A 15,835-nucleotide genomic window follows, 5' to 3' on the forward strand; every position below is an offset into this window, starting at 1 on the left:
TATAATCCAGCAGATTTTTCTATCCTTATCTATGGCCTAGCCTAGCGAGACAGGAGGCCCCACTACATACAGAAGGGAAAGCTTATTTTCTGGCTTCTAGGGGGTCTTGGATCCTGGTCCAGGATATTTTCCCAGTAAAGATGAAAAAGAAAAGGATGTCACGGTATAGCCTAGTTTGACCCTTTAGAACCGAGGCTGTGGACATCAGAGACCCCCACCTGCTTGCTCTGATTTGAGCACCGGCGTTTTGCCACCAGCTCCAAGCACATGTTAATTGCATTGGTAGCTTAAGACCGAATGGGGGTCCCCCAGGCCTGGCCTCTCCTGTTACATTAAAGGCTCCTAACCAAGTGACGAATGCTTCAAGGAGCCTCGGGTTACTCTTAATTTATTTTATAAGCGAGAGTAAAATATAATGATAATTAGTATAATAATTTTATCTCCCCTACAATATTTAGGAAAGTCCAGTTCTACAATCTGAAATAAAAGCCAGTATAGATAGTTTTTCATTTTAAAGTAATTATCTGTATCACAAAAATAATATGCTTATACTTTAAAAAAATCAAAAACCAAAAAACCTAAATAATACAGAAGGATCCAGAGAACTGTTGGCACTTCTGGCCCCCTGCCATCCTCCACCCCAGTCCCTTGGAAGATATCATGGCTGAAGTTCAAGTATTCTTCCAGAAATTTTATGTTTATATGCAAACATCTGTGGTCTAGCTCTTAAAAATACAATGTAAATGGGATTGTGCCGTGGCGCTTAGTAAACAATCTGACCAGAAGTTTTCCCCTCTAGTAGAAGTTATCCATGGTGGTGTAGACAGTGAATGGAGATCAGGGGCCAGGCAATTTATTTATTTTATATTTTTATTTATTCGAGACAGAGAACGAGCTGGGAGAGGAGCAGAGGAAGAGGGAGAGAGAGAAGCAGAGGGAGAAGGAGAAGCAGAGGGAGAAGGAGAAGGAGAAGCAGAGGGAGAGGGAGAAGCAGAGAGAGAGGGAGATGCAGAGGGAGAATGAAAGAGAAGGAGAAGCAGAGGGAGAATGAAGGAGAAGCAGAGGGAGAGGGAGAAGCAGAGGGAGAAGGAGAAGCAGAGGGAGAAGGAGCAGAGGGAGAGGGAGAAGGAGAAGCAGAGGGAGAAGGAGAAGCAGAGGGAGAGGCAGAAGGAGAGGGAGAAGCAGACTCCCTGCTCAGCAGGGAGCCCAGTGCTGGGCTTGATGCCCGGACTCCAGGATGGTGCCGGGAGCTGAAGGCGACGCTCCACCGACGGAGCCCCCAGGCGCCCGCTGGGCCAGGGCAATGTGAAGGGGCTTGGCCACGAATGGCAGACGAGGGGAAAGCGTGGCTGGGGAATGACCCGCAAGTGCCCCCACAGGAAGAAGCCCTTGGGAGGTACCTGTGCCCCCCTAACCAGGCCTGAGACAAGCTCTTCGGGCTTCATGCGTGACGGCATTTCATCCAAGGCCGAATGAGTCTAAGGAGTCTAGAGGCTGCAGGGTCGGGAGCAGTAGGGCGCCAAGGGCAGGGGGTGGAAACCATCCTGGTCGCCCCTGCCAGAGGGCCCGGCCTCCTGTCCCCGTCTCCCCTACACTCTCCTCATTGCCGCTGGCCATCAAGGCAGGGGTGACCGACGTGTCCCCATAGGTTCACACGGGAGGCGGCGCGGGACTGCGAGGTGCGGGGACAGCGCATCCCCGCGGGCGCCGTGGTGGAGGTGGCCGTGGGCGCCCTGCACCGTGACCCTGAGTACTGGCCACAACCGGAGACCTTCAACCCCGAGAGGTGAGCTCTGTCCCCCACAGTGGGCCCGAGAGGGACGCAAGTGGGAGGCACTTGGAGGTGGCCAAGGGGAGACAAAGATGTAGCAAAGTTGTCCCCAAACCGTTAAAAGTCCTAGCAATCAGACATCTGAGAGACAGGACTGCCAAAGGAAATAACTGCACCGTCTTTAAGGCCCCAGAGAGAATCCAGAGATTTAGCATTTCGGCAGCCCGGCGTGCAAGCAACAAGGCAACTTCAGCTGGGCGTCCTGTGTCCCAGCCAAGAAACAGGACACGGGATCCTATTTCAGGCGTGCGCTGGAAAATAACAAAACATCATGTCCTTAAAAAAATAATAATAATCGGAGCTTGTTCCAAAACAAGTGTAATTAACGAAATTTCTCCCTGAATTCATGGGATCCAGCTGTGCTAACATGCTAGCCTGGCTCCCCACGCCCCTGCCCCCTACTTGGGGTTTGGTTCTAGGCTCCCAGATTGAAAATGTCTGAGCAGGAGGCCAGACCGTCCTCACCCAAACGATGGACACCCCTTCCTGGTGTGACCTGGCAAGTGGACACTGTGTCCACTTGTGGGCCTTCCAACTTCCTGAGGAAAGAGGCCACGACTCTCCCCCCCTGCCCCGCCCCCCATCGCGGGGCAGCTGCACCTGGATAATTGATACCCTGCCCGCAGCAGCTCTGGGAGCACAGTGACTGTCAGGTGCCAGGGCTGCCGCTGAAGCCAGCTGGTCACTACGAAACGGTGGCGGACCCCTAGTGCTACTGTCCCAGGACACACGGGGCACACGCTATTCGGTAGCAGGTAGACTTTCTGCAGCGGTTGGAACAGAGAAAGCCCCAGGGGCCCCAGTGTCACCGCTTGGACCAGGGAGGCAAGTGTGGGCAGGGGAGACAGCCGCCCAGTGCGGCAACGGCGGATAACCCGGCGGGACACGGGACACGGCCTCCTGGGAGGGCCGGTGCCCAGGGAACCTGCGCAGGAAGCTGGTGGTGGCTGCTGCCCTCCGCTGGCTCGTGGGGACTGAAGCCACAGGCCCAGGTGAGGGGTGTGGTTTCTGAAGACTTTCATCCTGGTGGATCCTCAGGAGCCTTCAGATTCACCAGCAATCAGTTCTTAAGGGGAGGGCCCAGTGGGCCTTCCAGGTGATTCAGTTTTGTATTATTTTTAAGATGTTATTCATTTGAGAGAGAGCATGAGCAGGGGGAGGGGCAGAGGGAGAGGCAGGCTCCCGGCTGAGCAGGGAGTTTGATGGGGGACCCCATCCGGGGCCCCTGAGATCATGACCTGAGCGGAAGGCAGACCTTAGCCTATGGAGCCACCCATGCTCGCCCCCCACCCGCCCGCCGTGATTCTTTTGCATCAGCAGTGCCCCTAGGGCTTTGGGACACAGAGGAGAGGGCAGGACTGAAGCTCGGGGATCAGCGGCCACCAGCTCCAGGGCCCCAGGGACAAGGCCATGGGACAACAGATTCTGTTGAGCGCAGTGGGGTTCAGGCCCACTTGCCAGGAATGTGGCCTCCGATGAAAGGGTCCCTGGGCCACAGCAGTGGCTGACCAGGCCCCGGGAAGGGAGGTGGGTGTCCCCGGCCCACCCTGACCGCGTGACCCCGCAGGTTCAAGGCCGAGGCGCAGCGACGACAGCAACCCTTCACCTACCTGCCGTTCGGCGCGGGCCCCCGGAGCTGCCTCGGGGTGCGGCTGGGGCTGCTGGAGGTCAAGCTGACGCTGCTGCAGGTCCTGCACCAGTTCCGGTTCGAGGCCTGCCCGGAGACGCAGGTGAGCCCCTGGCTGCTCCGGGCGCCAGGGTGCGGGGTGGGGGGCTGGGTGGGGTGCTCACCCCGGCTCTCCCGGTGGAGTTCTTGAACTCAGTTTCTTGACGAGTGTTTAGGGGGCTGATAACAAGAACCCCTTCTCCCTGTTCCTGCTGCGTGAGGATTAAATGGGTCCGCACAAGTGCTCGGGGGTGAGCCCAGCACGTAACCCAAGGCTGTGTTCCTGTTACTACGATTGACGGTCTCTGTACAGCGAAGCTGGGCCTGCAAGGCCGCAGCTCTTCCCTCTTCAGCTAAGCGAGCCGGTGATTTCCCCAGGGTAGGTCTCATTATTCCCATTCTTCGGGTGAGGAGCTAAAATAAAGCTCACAGAGGTTAAATCACTTGCCTACGTGGACCGCAGGCTCTGTGAGGAGGGCAGGAACGCGCGTCTGTCGGATTCCCTGCTAGAGCCTCCAGCACCAGGCTCTGGGGCAGGTGCTCACGCGTTCGCTGAGCGAATGTTCAGGAGCAAATGCAGGACTAGCCAGAGAGTGAAGAGACAGGCTCAAACCCGATCTGGCCCGCTCTGCACCCCAAGCCTTCCTCCTCCCTCTGCATCCAGCCACCGCTGGGCAGTGTCTGCTGTTCCCCCTCCGGCCTGAACACTGTGCCCCTTCGTGCCTGTCCACGGCTGGACGGGAGGGCACGGGGTGCAGGCGCTAAGTACGCAGCGATGAATGGTCAACCGTGGGATTCAGAGAGTGGCGCTGCCTCTGCAAACAGGACGGCGTCCAAGGCTGGAGACAGGCAGGGGCAAGTTGGGACCACAGAGCCAAACAGAGGAGCAGGCCCCCAAATGACTTGGGTGCTCCGGGTGCAGGACTTCTTTTTGGGTTTGTCTCATTTACCCTTGATCTTGACAGACAGGACAGCAGCCAGACCATTGTCCCAACACACTGCTTAGGCCTGGCATTCCCCAGCTCAAGAACCAGCCATGTTCAAATCGAACTCCAATAAACAAAAATATACAAAAAAAAAAAAAAAAAAAGAAGGAAAAAAGAACCAGCCATGCGTCCCCGAGCCTGCTGGATCTAGAGAGAGCCTGTCTGAGCCCACTTTGTATCCTCGGCCCCATCCTCCCACTCCGGGAGGGTTTCGCGTGCACTCGTCCCTACTTGGAATGCCATCCCTCCCACTTCCCTGTCCCCAGACTAATCCCATCTTCCAAATCCTTTGGTGTTCCCTCAAATCCCGAGGTGGCCCCTGAGAAGTCTTGCCCGCAAGGCTTCTCCTATTCCTAGCCCCAGCTCAGGTGTCCACTCCTCCAGGAAGCCCTCCCTGACTTCGTTAGCCCCATTTGATCTCCTTTTTGGAAGTCCAGTGGTGCTTCCAGTTTTTCTAGAGCGGTGTTAATACATTAGCTGCTAGTCACATGTGGCAATGTAAATTTTGATAACCAAATAAAAAATTCAGGGGATCCCTGGGTGGCTCAGTGGTTTAGCACCTACATTTGGCCCAGGGTGTGATCCTGGAGTCCCGGGATCGAGTCCCGCGTCGGGCTCCCTTCGGGGAGCCTGCTTCTCCCTCTGCCTGTGTCTCTGCCTCTCTCTCTGTGTCTCTCATGAATAAATAAAATCTTTAAAAATAAAAAATACAAAATTCAGCCCCTCATTTGCACTAACCATATTTCTAGTACTCGGTTGCCACATGTGTTACTGGCTGGCTACCCCCACGGGATAACGCAAGTTTAGTTCATCTTGTTTCTTGGTCATATAACTTGTCTCCCCTCAAAGACATCTGAAAAGCCCACCAAGGCCCCAGCACTAAGGCAGGGTGATTCTTCATCCCCTTAAAGGATTCACATTAACCACTGAACCATCGTTTTACACAGGGCGCAAGGGGACACCCTGCTTCTTGAGTACTTCTCTGGCTTTTCTTCCAAGTCCCCAGTCCACCATCAATCTGCCTTGTAAATTGGACATGAGGAAAGCTTTCTGAATGGCGGTGAGGCTAGACCACACCACACGTGAGAAGGAGACAGCCACTCTCCCAAAGCCCCTTGGAAAGAAGGGGGCGCTGCTCAGTTACTGCTAGGGCACTGGGGAGTGAGATGAGAAGAGGTGAGAGAGTTTGAGGATTTACCCTTCACTTTCCAGTCATGTGACCTCAGGCAAGTTGCTTGGCCTCTCTGAACCTCCATTCCTTCACGTGCAAAGTGAGCTGCTACTACCTCCTACGCAGGCTTCTTGGGAGGACAAATGAGGACCTTACTCACCGCAGTATTTTATTAACTTGGGAAAGAGGGTCAAGCACCAGGGTGCTGCTGGGGACCCAGCACCCAGTGTCCCCGAGACACAATTTTGCTGGCTTCTCAAGGCCCTGCCAGGGAGGCTGCTTTGCTCACTCAGTATTGCTGTCCCTCATCTCCAAACCCTGCTTCAGGCCCAGTTCCAGAGTTTTCCCATAGGTGCGGTTAGCCGTAAGCCATCTCTTCATCTCTCTTTCAGGTACCACTGCAGCTAGACTCCAAATCTGCCCTAGGTCCAAAGAATGGCATCTACATCAAGATTGTCTCCCGCTGACAAAAGCTTCATGTGGGAACTCAGATTTGGGGGAAAATATCACGGAAACCATTGAAAGGGTGCCTGACATGCAAATACTTAATAAATGTTTGTTGCACTTAGTTTTGACTCTGCTGATGATATATGAGCCGCTGATCCACCTCGCTCAATCAGAGATTGCTGGTAAATAAGCAAAAATGTAATTTTGTCAAAATGAGGAAGGAAGGAAGGAAGTCCTGGCCTCAGGATGGAAGAAGGAACCTACAGGGCAGAGGGACACGGGGACACTCAGTGAGCTGCCCTGATGGCACCAGCCCCTGGTGCACTTGTGGCATTTGACTTAAAAAAAGGACATTTATTGGAAGCCCAGCTTCAACAATGGCTCAGAAGCTTCCTAATGCTTTGATTTTCCTACGTAGGAAATACTAACATTGTGACTTCTCTTAATTTTGATCAAAGTGTCAAAATATAGAAGTGAATGTATTATAACTATCGTGTTGCTGAGAAGTTAAAATTCAATGAAGAGCCCACAAGTTGAAGCCCACATCTGCCACGAGTTGCGTGTGGTTGGGGCTGCTGGTCATCCCACGTCCCTGTGCCTCCGTGTCCTCATCTGGAAAACAGAGCAGCGGACCAGGGTCAGAGCCCCGTCCTCTATGCACCACCTGAGCAGCGCGGAAGGGCTAGGTGTCCTGTAGATGGCATCTTGGGCAGGAGTTTGTGAGCGCGGCTCCCAGAGGCTGACCTGCCTTTAGGCTGTTTCAGGAGAGCTGGCTCAAGAGGGTCCCACGTATCCGTGGCTGTGGATGCTGCCTCTGCCGTTGGGCCCTCTCCCATTGCAGCCCGGAACACCCCGGGCTCCCCGAACGTCCTCTTCTGGAGAGCCCACTTCTCACTTTCGGGCTTCCCTGGAGGCAAGAAGGCAGCCTCGACTCCAGCACAGTCCCAGCTCTAGCTGCCCGGCCAGCCCATCACACAGCTCTCTCTGCACCCCTGCTGTCACCACTGCTCCTCTCTGCGACCCAGCCCTTTCTAGATGTCTGACCCTGGGGCTCACACTCACACTCAATGTGTGAGAAAGTCACACATTCCCATTCCTGGTGAGCCATCTGCCCTTCCTGATGGCTCTGCCTGTCTCTCCGTCCCTGACCCTCTGTGGCCATCGCAGAGCCTCATCCTGCAGAAGGGCCCAGTTGAGCACCTGGCTCCCTCCTCAGAGCACAGCCTGTGCCCAGCACCCCCCGGCCTGTCAGCTCCATTGGTTGCCCTCACTTTCCGGTCCAGGTGCCTACCATCTTCAGACACAGCAGCGAGGCTTCCTACTGTCCTAGAATTGCTGGGCTTGGCCCCACTGCTCTTTCAAGCCACAATCCCCAGTTCTCCCGAAATGCCACCATCGATACACAACACCAGCTACCATGGGGGCAGGAAATGGCATGGATTGGGCCCTCCACAGGACCCTTTAGCTGGATCCCAATCAGGTCCTCAGGACTAGTCATTCACACACTTGCCGTGGGTCCCACCGCCTCTTTGCACCGAGAGAGTTACCGTCATTTTGACTTCTTCCCATCACAGTGCCCACCCCCTCCCAGGCCACAGCCTGGCCACATGGACCCCGGCCCTCTCAAATTTCAGGTCCAAGTTGGTATTCCTTCTGGCTTGCCTTCTGAAAGGTGAGCAAATCCAGCGCCTCTGCAGTCTTCTAGCTCAACTGCCTTTTCTGGAGCATGTGATCACCTCCACACCAGGCTTCTCCAACCATTTTTCCCACCCACACTCCCCACTGGACCATCCCTGCTGCCCACCACTCAGCTCCCAGCAGCCAGATAGTTAATGAGCAGGGGATCAGGTCCATGTAAGACTCAGCAGGCAAGCATCTGACTTAACGATTCTCCCTGACACTCCTCTGGCCCCCCACCTCCACTGTAGTAGGACCGGGACTCAAATCGAAAATAAAATTTCAGCATCAGTCAGGGTATGGTGGAAATATCTTGGGGCCTCTGAAAAATCCTACCATGTACATACAATGAGGTGACCGGCCCTGCAGGTGGTTAAGGTAGTACTGTTGTTGCTGCATTTTTTTGGTCATATAATTCAGTTCCTCTCTGCCTTGACTAGCTGACCTGGGTAAGGTTCCAGGGTACCCCCTAACCCTGGTCCAGAGATGGAAAAACTCAACAGCCTTGGATCTGAGAACTCCAGGATAAAGTGACAGAAGCAGAGGCATCACGTGGAGTGGACACACTGTATTAGGAAGGTGGGGGTGGGCAAGAAGGGTGTAGGGGAGGAGGGACAGCCCACTGCTGAGGACTGAACCCAGAGACCAAACAGTACAGCCACCTCAAGACACAGAGCTGCCCTGCCAGCTCCTCCTCCCCCAGAGCAGAGCCCGCCAGTGCCCAGAGAGACTCCCATCAACTGCTGTGAGTGAGTGAAAGACGCACAGGATGCACCCACCCCTCCATGTCCACAACACCCTCTGCTCAGTAGTGAATCTGGGTTTTGCGGAACTTGGAACTACAGGGGTTGGGTGGGGAATAAAAAAAATAAATATGTAACTTTTGCAAATATAACAGAGATGTAAGACCATGTGGCCATATAGTTAGGGCCCCTGCTAGGGTTGTGGAAGGTGCCCCGGCAAGTGAGAGGCCCTGAACCTTCAGGCTCATCAGCTTCAGGATAAGTCCACACACAGCCCCCAAGGGCAGTAATGGGGGCTCTGTTATAGCCCAACACCCAGAGAAGTGCCTCTACCCAGCAGGTGCTCGATAGACGCTGAAGAATGAGCTTTGGTGTCGTGCACTTCAGATAAATATTCTTTTATTTCCATACTCCATTGTGACATTTGCAGCACAGGTATCCAAATCTCACAGGAACAGAAAACCCATATTTAGAGGGTATCCAGTGTGCTTAGGAGATGTGGGAATGGGCATTCGTGGGCAGAGCCCTGGGGATCCCTGGGGGCAGCCCCTCATCCATGTCACCTTCCACTAAGTGATGCTGACCCCTCCAGGACAAAGGGAAACTGACAGGGCCACAGTGATACCACACAGTAGCCACTTGCTCTAACACCACGATAGATGGGCCAGTTCCAAGGGCAGGAGCCCAGGAGAAGAAGGGGTGCCTGGATTAAAGCCAGAGCAACAGAGTGACTACCTCCTGGACTGATGATGGCTACTATGTCATTTTGAGAAAAAATTAAACAAGATGCCACTGAGACCCTGAAAAACCAAATTACTCACTGCAGAGACAGAAAGTTAAATTTAAAATCAATCCATAAAATAGTACCTGGAAACTCTGTGCCTGGTGCCAATCAGCTGCAAAGTCGACAGAGTGTAAATAATAAAACTTTAACCCACTAGTAAAAAGCAGTAACAGGCCCACCTATAATCACTTCTGGTTAGTCTACTAATGAGCCCAAAAGTGGCTTAAAACCGAACCATTATTAGTGAGATTAAGACTGTAACTTCATCAGGAAGTCAACGTTAAATGAACAGTTCATTAAAAGTTTTTGTTAAAAAAAAAAAAAAAAAAAACCCTTCCCAAATAGCAACGCCAAGGAAGACATGCCTGAAAGGCACCTAAAACACCCTTGTGTGCTCACTGCCGGCTGCTAAAGAAAGACGCCAAGGAGAAGAGGGTGGAGGTCCCCGTCGTGGGCTTGTTGGAGCTGGCATATTGGATCACGTACTCCGGGTAGACCTGGTGCTTCTCAAAGATCACGAAGATGGAGGGGTCCGACATGCTGTTCACGCAGCTGTCATAGAAGTTGTTGCCAAGGCCCTCCTTGGCCGGGGGGCGGACGAAGGAGGCGTTGCCTCGGATGAACTCCCCGACCAGCACCCGGGCCAGGAACATCGTGTGGGACTTGGTGTCGGATTTGCTGTAGTGGTGGGAATAAGCTGCGTCTCGGGCGAAGTAGCTCCCTGCAAGGAAGGACACGTGTGGGCTCAGTGGGGTTTTGGGGGGCACAGCCCGCAGCCTGGCAGGGGAGGCTCAGGTGTCCTGTCAACCAGGAGACATTCCTATCTCCCTGTCCTCCCTCTTTCCTAGTCTCTTCCCTCACGAAGGGCATTAGGGGGAATCACCTAACTCTGAGACAGAAAACTCAGGTTCTGCCTCTCTCAAATCCTAAGGGTCCCCTGGGCACATCACTACTTAGCCCCTAAACCTCAGTCTCCTCAGCTCTAAAATGGGGCTGTCATGCCAGCCTCATGGGGTTGGTGCAGAAAGGTAACAAGATCCCATACATGGAACCGTAGCCACTGGCAGCCTAGCAGAGATTTCTGAAGCTCAGCAAACAGGAACCTGCATCAGAGACTGCCACATACACATATGCAGAAATACGACCCACCACTGGCTTCTGTCCATCCCGCCCCCACAGCTGTTGCCACACCTGATTCAGGCTGACTGATGGACAAGTGATAGAGTCAGAGGGGGGCTGCTGATGACAGTACCACAAGATGCTTCAATTTAGCAACCATGTCATGGTTACGGCAAAGAATGTCCTTGTTCTTAGGAGGTGCTCAAGGGGGAAAGAGCAGGACCTATGCCACCTACTTACTTGCAAATGAGTCAGAAGAAATAAAGCCAATGCGGCACAATGTTAAGCTGATGAATCTAAGTAAAATTTATGTAGGAGTTTTAAAAATATTATTCTGGAGACTTCCCCGGGTTTGAAATTATTTCCAAATAAAGTTTAAAAATAACACAGGAAAATAGAGAACTCCCATTATGGCTGGAATGACATGGACACAAGCGTCCCTCAAGTATTCAGATTCTCATCCTAATGATCAAGCAGGCAACAGCCTGGGGCCAGGCTCGGGGCTGGGAAGGCACCTGGTCTCCTCCCCTGACTCATGCTCACCATCTCCAGGGCCTCTACTCCACAGGGACACAAAACCCTTCTCCAACCTTGGGTAAGGCTCCTGGCTGCACACAGAGGAGTAAGGGGGCCACCGGCTAGGCGCCCCCCCCCCCCCCCCGCGAGGGCCAGGGGTCCTCACTCACTGAGTTTGACCCAGCTCATCAACTCATGCTGGTTCCCCCATGCCCTCCATCAATTTGCTCTAAAAGAGTAAAGCCAGGTTCTGCCAGTGGGGTCACCTTTGCCCTTACCCTTGCCGTAGGAAGTGCCATGAAGACCACAGACCCTCCAGTCAAAGTTCTGCTGGCAGATGGCATCGACGAAACTGGCACTAGTGCCGTGGAAGAGCTGCCGCTCATCTACCATCTTCCCTCCATTTCTCTTCTGCATTTGCCCTTTTTGCCTAGAATCATGGGAGAGGAATGTACGTTGGAGGCAGAGAGTGCCTGCTGCCAAATATAGGCCACTCGACCCAGGAAAACACATTTTATTAGAAACATCAGGAGTCCGGGCCCATGAGACCAGGCAGGCGCCAGGGCATGGGAAAGAGGGTGAGCAGCGGGACCTGGGTGAAGAGCAGAAGGGAAGCCTTTCCTTCCACAGATCTAGATGTCGGCAGCTTCTTGCACTCCCACAGCAGGCCAGCCACTGGCAAGCACACACACCACCTCTTCTTCCTCACCACCTTGCTTCCCAAGGGAGCTTAGCCAGGGAAGCTGGGAGATGCTGGTCAGTTGAGGGGCCATCCCTCTACCTGCTCTAAGCTACCCTGATTTCATCACTGGGCCCAGAGTACAGATGACACTGCTCCAACCCCCTCTTCTGGGGACAGGTCAGCAGGACCTCAGGCCCTCCCTCCCTGGTGACCTGCTGCAGACAAGGACAAGTTGCTGAGCACCCAAGAACATGCTAGTCCTCAGGCCCGAAAATGAGGTCTGGCTCCCTGGCTGTCAGGACAACAGCTCTATATGCCTTGGGGTGCGGGTGGCTCCTACTGACCAGTTCCACGCAGGGAGGCAGAATGCACATGTGCAAGTGCGGGCTCTGTTACTAGGGCAGCTTTAGTCCCCTTGGCTCTGAGGAATATGCCAACACTAAGCTGTAAAGATGGAGAGATGGAGAGGAAAGCAGGGACACAGCTCCTGATGCCACCAACACCGGGCAAGCAATGACTGCCATCTCAGGTTGTCCCTCAAACCCTGGACACATTTGGCAAGCAGCTAGCCTACCGTGTATGGATTGGAGGGACAGTCACCAGCCCACTAACAATGAGCCCCTAACATACCACTGGTAGACTTCCCAGAGAGCCAGATTCTGGACTCGCTCAATCTTCTGAACAAAGTAGAAAGGCAGCGTGCGGTTAAAGAGGTTCCAGACCTTTTGATACTCGTCTGATGAAGAACTGAGGGTAATTTTCTACAAGAAGCAAACATTTTTTTTCTGTTATCATCAAAGTGTAAAATATAAATCAGTCCCTTCCAGGTCTGCTCATAAAATGCTAGAACTGCAGGCAAGACCAGAGTGATCACTACTCTCCCTTGGCCCAGACGTGTAGTCTCTTCAGGTGTCATGGGGGGGTAGGCAGTTTGTGGTCACTTTCCTTTTGTTCACTGTGAAATCCTCCTAAAGGGCAGATACATGATGCTCATGCCAACACCCCCCTGGGTGTCCCCACTCCTCCTCTGTACCTACACAGGGCAGACTATATAGTCTATAAGACCAGAGCTGGTGTCAATAAATGTGGAGCACACTTGTTTGGTGGAGGCAGGCAAACCAATTAAAGCAGATCTGGGCTCACAGACAGCAGTGTGGTGGGAGCACGCCACACTGCAAGTGCTAAGGAAGAGGCAGGCTGGTAGATGGGCACACATCAACTCAGGAGCGCCATGAGATGTGCAGCACCTGGTGCTACCGCATCCTCCCAGGTGAGCCTACCTCTCCCTTAGTGTCTTGCTCTGGGAATAGCACTCCCTATGCACCAGGAGGGGCCCAGAGCAAGGGCAGCTGACGTTCGCACAGTGACAATCCACCAATTCCTGCACTTGCTGTCTGCACCTAACCAGCCCCCCTGTTCCCAGCTAAACAGGCTTGGCCCCATGACAGCGCATTTGGGAATTCCTGAGAAATCCCTCTGTACCATGGCCTTCCCCTACCCTGTGTTCAGTCTGAATGTCCATGGGTCTCCTGCAACTGAAATTATGACTCTGGTTTCCCTGCTCCCATCCCATGGGAGGACACCAAATTCCTCTTCCTCAAATATGGAACCAGCCTGCCCCTCCAAGACCAGACTGTCAAGGGCTCCCATACCTGCCATGGCCTTCAGCTTGGCCTCACGACCAAGGGCTCCAGAACACAGCCCTGACCTCCCTCTTGCTCCCCCAGTGTCTGTGCACATCCTCCATCCTGACCTGGGCTCCTTCCCTATGCAATTTCCATTGACTTGTATGTTCTTCCCCTATTTCTGCCTGTACGAGCATCAGCCATCACTTAGGTGTGGACCCAGTGAAGCTTTCTCCATTCCCCTCAATATGGTCACCTCGTTCTGTGACACTGACTACTATTGTTCAAACTCGCCCAGCCCTTCTCACATGTGTCTGTGCTGCTGGAGTCTGTGTACATTCTGTACAACCCAATGAGAGTCGACATCTCACGGCAGACAGGCACAGAGCCTGTATGCCCAGTGCCTGACAGGGAGCCAGCATCAGAAGGCCATCTGAGTGCCCCACATTCAAGAGGTGGTAATGGACAATGGCCTGAGTACTCTACAGAACTCAGCATAGGTCTCATTAGCTGGCAGGCCCTACATGAGCCATCTGAATTGATGTTCCCTATCTTCTAGTATCTGGCACCTTCCAACAGCAACTCCCCCTCTACATATCCCTCATCATACTCAAATCCTCCCCTGGTTTTTCTTTTCTTGCTTAGTAAAACTAATACTTATTTGGCTAAGCAGCTGTTAAGCTCCTATTTCTGCCCTTTCCAGAGATTTCCAGATCATCATCCTCGATCCACAATATATTCTCTCCCCTTAGGGCCATAACCATCTTCTTCTGAATGGTGAGCATTCAGCCTTAAAGTCCCCACGACCTGAAAATAAAACCCCACTAGCTCCTCCCTCCTGCCCTAGCCTGACCACACAGCTTCCTCAGTGGTGGAGTCTGCTCACTAACTATGTCTAAGAACACCCTCCTCCATGACCCAAGGCAGCGCGAGTCCCATACCTTAAAGCCAGGGTCTGGCAGGGCTGAGGGGTCCCAATGGTCTGGGATGCTCTTTGGGCCTTGAAACTTGACGCTGCTACAAAATGTAAACAAAAACACTGAAATATTTTGTTCTTAGACTCCAGCAGATCTACTCTAAGCAGCTTCCACTAGCTGGTACCACCAGTCTAGGGTCTCAGCATACCATTTTGTGAAAGCAGGTAGAAGGTGAGGAAGCACCTAATAAGCACACTATCCACCATGTAGGAGTACATCTATCTTTGCTCATGTGGCCAAAACCCAAACAATCAGGTATGAGGGATCCATTTCTCACCTGTATCTCAACTCTTGCATGGAAGGCAAAGAGTATCTGATAAAAGCAGCATGTACAAACTTTTATCCACAATTTTAAAATTCAAAGAATTCTTCTTTCAAGCAGCCTCAATGAGGTATAATTGGCATACAAAACATTTTTAAAGAACAGAAAATTTACATCAAAACTCATTTGGCAGGAGCACCTGGGTGGTTCAGTCAAGTGTCTGACAGGAGATAGAGCCCCGTGTTAGGCTCTGCACTCAGCAGGGAGCCTTGTTTGGGATTCTCTTTCTCCCTTTTCCTCTCCTCCCAAAGCTCAAGCTCACACTCTCTCTCAAAAAATAAATCAATCCTAAAAAAACAAACAAACAAACAAAAAAAAACACCTCATTTGGCAGTAGAAATTTGACTGGAACTAAGGGACTATGGTTATTTCATACTGCTGCAATATTAGCATGCTTAATTACAGGTCTCACATAACACAAGCACCATATCTTTCCAAAAGATAAAATAAAGTCTAAGCTCTAAAAGACACATGACCCAACAGGTCTAGGAACAGGGACTGTGTCACTATAATTCCAAATCTTTCTGACTCTGTTTCAGAATGCTGTTCTTCCTACAATAGATCTACCTTCTGTTTCTACGGGCATGAGACATGTACCTTCATCCTAAGCCTCAAACAACTCCCACAAATAACTCTCCTAGAAAAACAGCACAGTTTAAAAATAACTAATCAAGGCCCCACAAGCAAGAATCAGCCAGAAACAGACCATGAAGACTTAAGATGCTGAAATTACAAGGCAGATTATAGCACAACAATTATTCTTTCCGTGTTTGAAGACGTAAAACACAAACTTTAAAAATATATGCAAGAAACTGAGCTATAAAAAGATGTGGAGGGTTTGGAAAAGAATCAGGAAGAACTTCCAGAAGTGAAAGATACAGTCCTTGCTAGTAGAGGTTCCAAAGACATTTGTGCAAGCAGGGGAGACCACCTGAGGACAGAGGAGTGAGCCGAACTAGACAGCAAGTGTGGTTATCCAGAATGTGGTCCCAGCAGGGAGGAGACAGTAAATGTGGAGGAGAAGCTGGGACACAAAGGAGAGATAGAGAAGGCCAAGATCTAGTCAGAACACAACCAAAGCTCCAAAAAGAGGAGAGAGGAAAGGCTGGAGGCCATTTTAAAGAGAACAAAGGAGACTCTCAGAGTGACACAAAGGTCTAAGAAGTCCCAAGAATCTCCAACAGGATAAATAAAAGCACATGCCCACCCACACCAGGTTAATAAAAGTGTCTAGCAGCAAGACTGACACAATCTGAAAGGCAGCTAAAGAAGACAAGAGGGATTCTGGA

At 52.1% G+C, this 15,835-nt stretch overlaps 2 protein-coding genes across 4 annotated transcripts in view; one reads left to right on the forward strand and one right to left on the reverse strand.

The window, feature by feature from the left end:
- The window catches only part of TBXAS1 (thromboxane A synthase 1), a 162,199-nt gene extending 155,977 nt beyond the window's left edge, over positions 1-6,222 (forward strand). For all 3 annotated transcript variants that reach the window (XM_077850141.1, XM_077850142.1, XM_077850139.1), the window contains 3 exons: positions 1,649-1,786; positions 3,399-3,561; positions 6,047-6,222. In XM_077850141.1, the coding sequence (XP_077706267.1) occupies positions 1,649-1,786; positions 3,399-3,561; positions 6,047-6,121 (376 nt within the window). In that variant the 3' untranslated portion in view covers positions 6,122-6,222. The remainder of the gene's footprint in view (positions 1-1,648; positions 1,787-3,398; positions 3,562-6,046) is intronic.
- A 2,681-nt stretch (positions 6,223-8,903) lies between these two features.
- Positions 8,904-15,835, reverse strand: part of PARP12 (poly(ADP-ribose) polymerase family member 12) — a 38,890-nt gene continuing 31,958 nt past the window's right edge. The window contains exons 9-12 of the mRNA XM_077850138.1: positions 14,189-14,264; positions 12,253-12,383; positions 11,219-11,370; positions 8,904-10,026 (exon numbers count right to left, since the gene is read on the reverse strand). Of these exons, the coding sequence (XP_077706264.1) occupies positions 9,701-10,026; positions 11,219-11,370; positions 12,253-12,383; positions 14,189-14,264 (685 nt within the window). The 3' untranslated portion in view covers positions 8,904-9,700. The remainder of the gene's footprint in view (positions 10,027-11,218; positions 11,371-12,252; positions 12,384-14,188; positions 14,265-15,835) is intronic.

Source organism: Canis aureus, chromosome 15, assembly GCF_053574225.1.
Source record: "Canis aureus isolate CA01 chromosome 15, VMU_Caureus_v.1.0, whole genome shotgun sequence".
Lineage (NCBI taxonomy): Eukaryota > Metazoa > Chordata > Mammalia > Carnivora > Canidae > Canis > Canis aureus.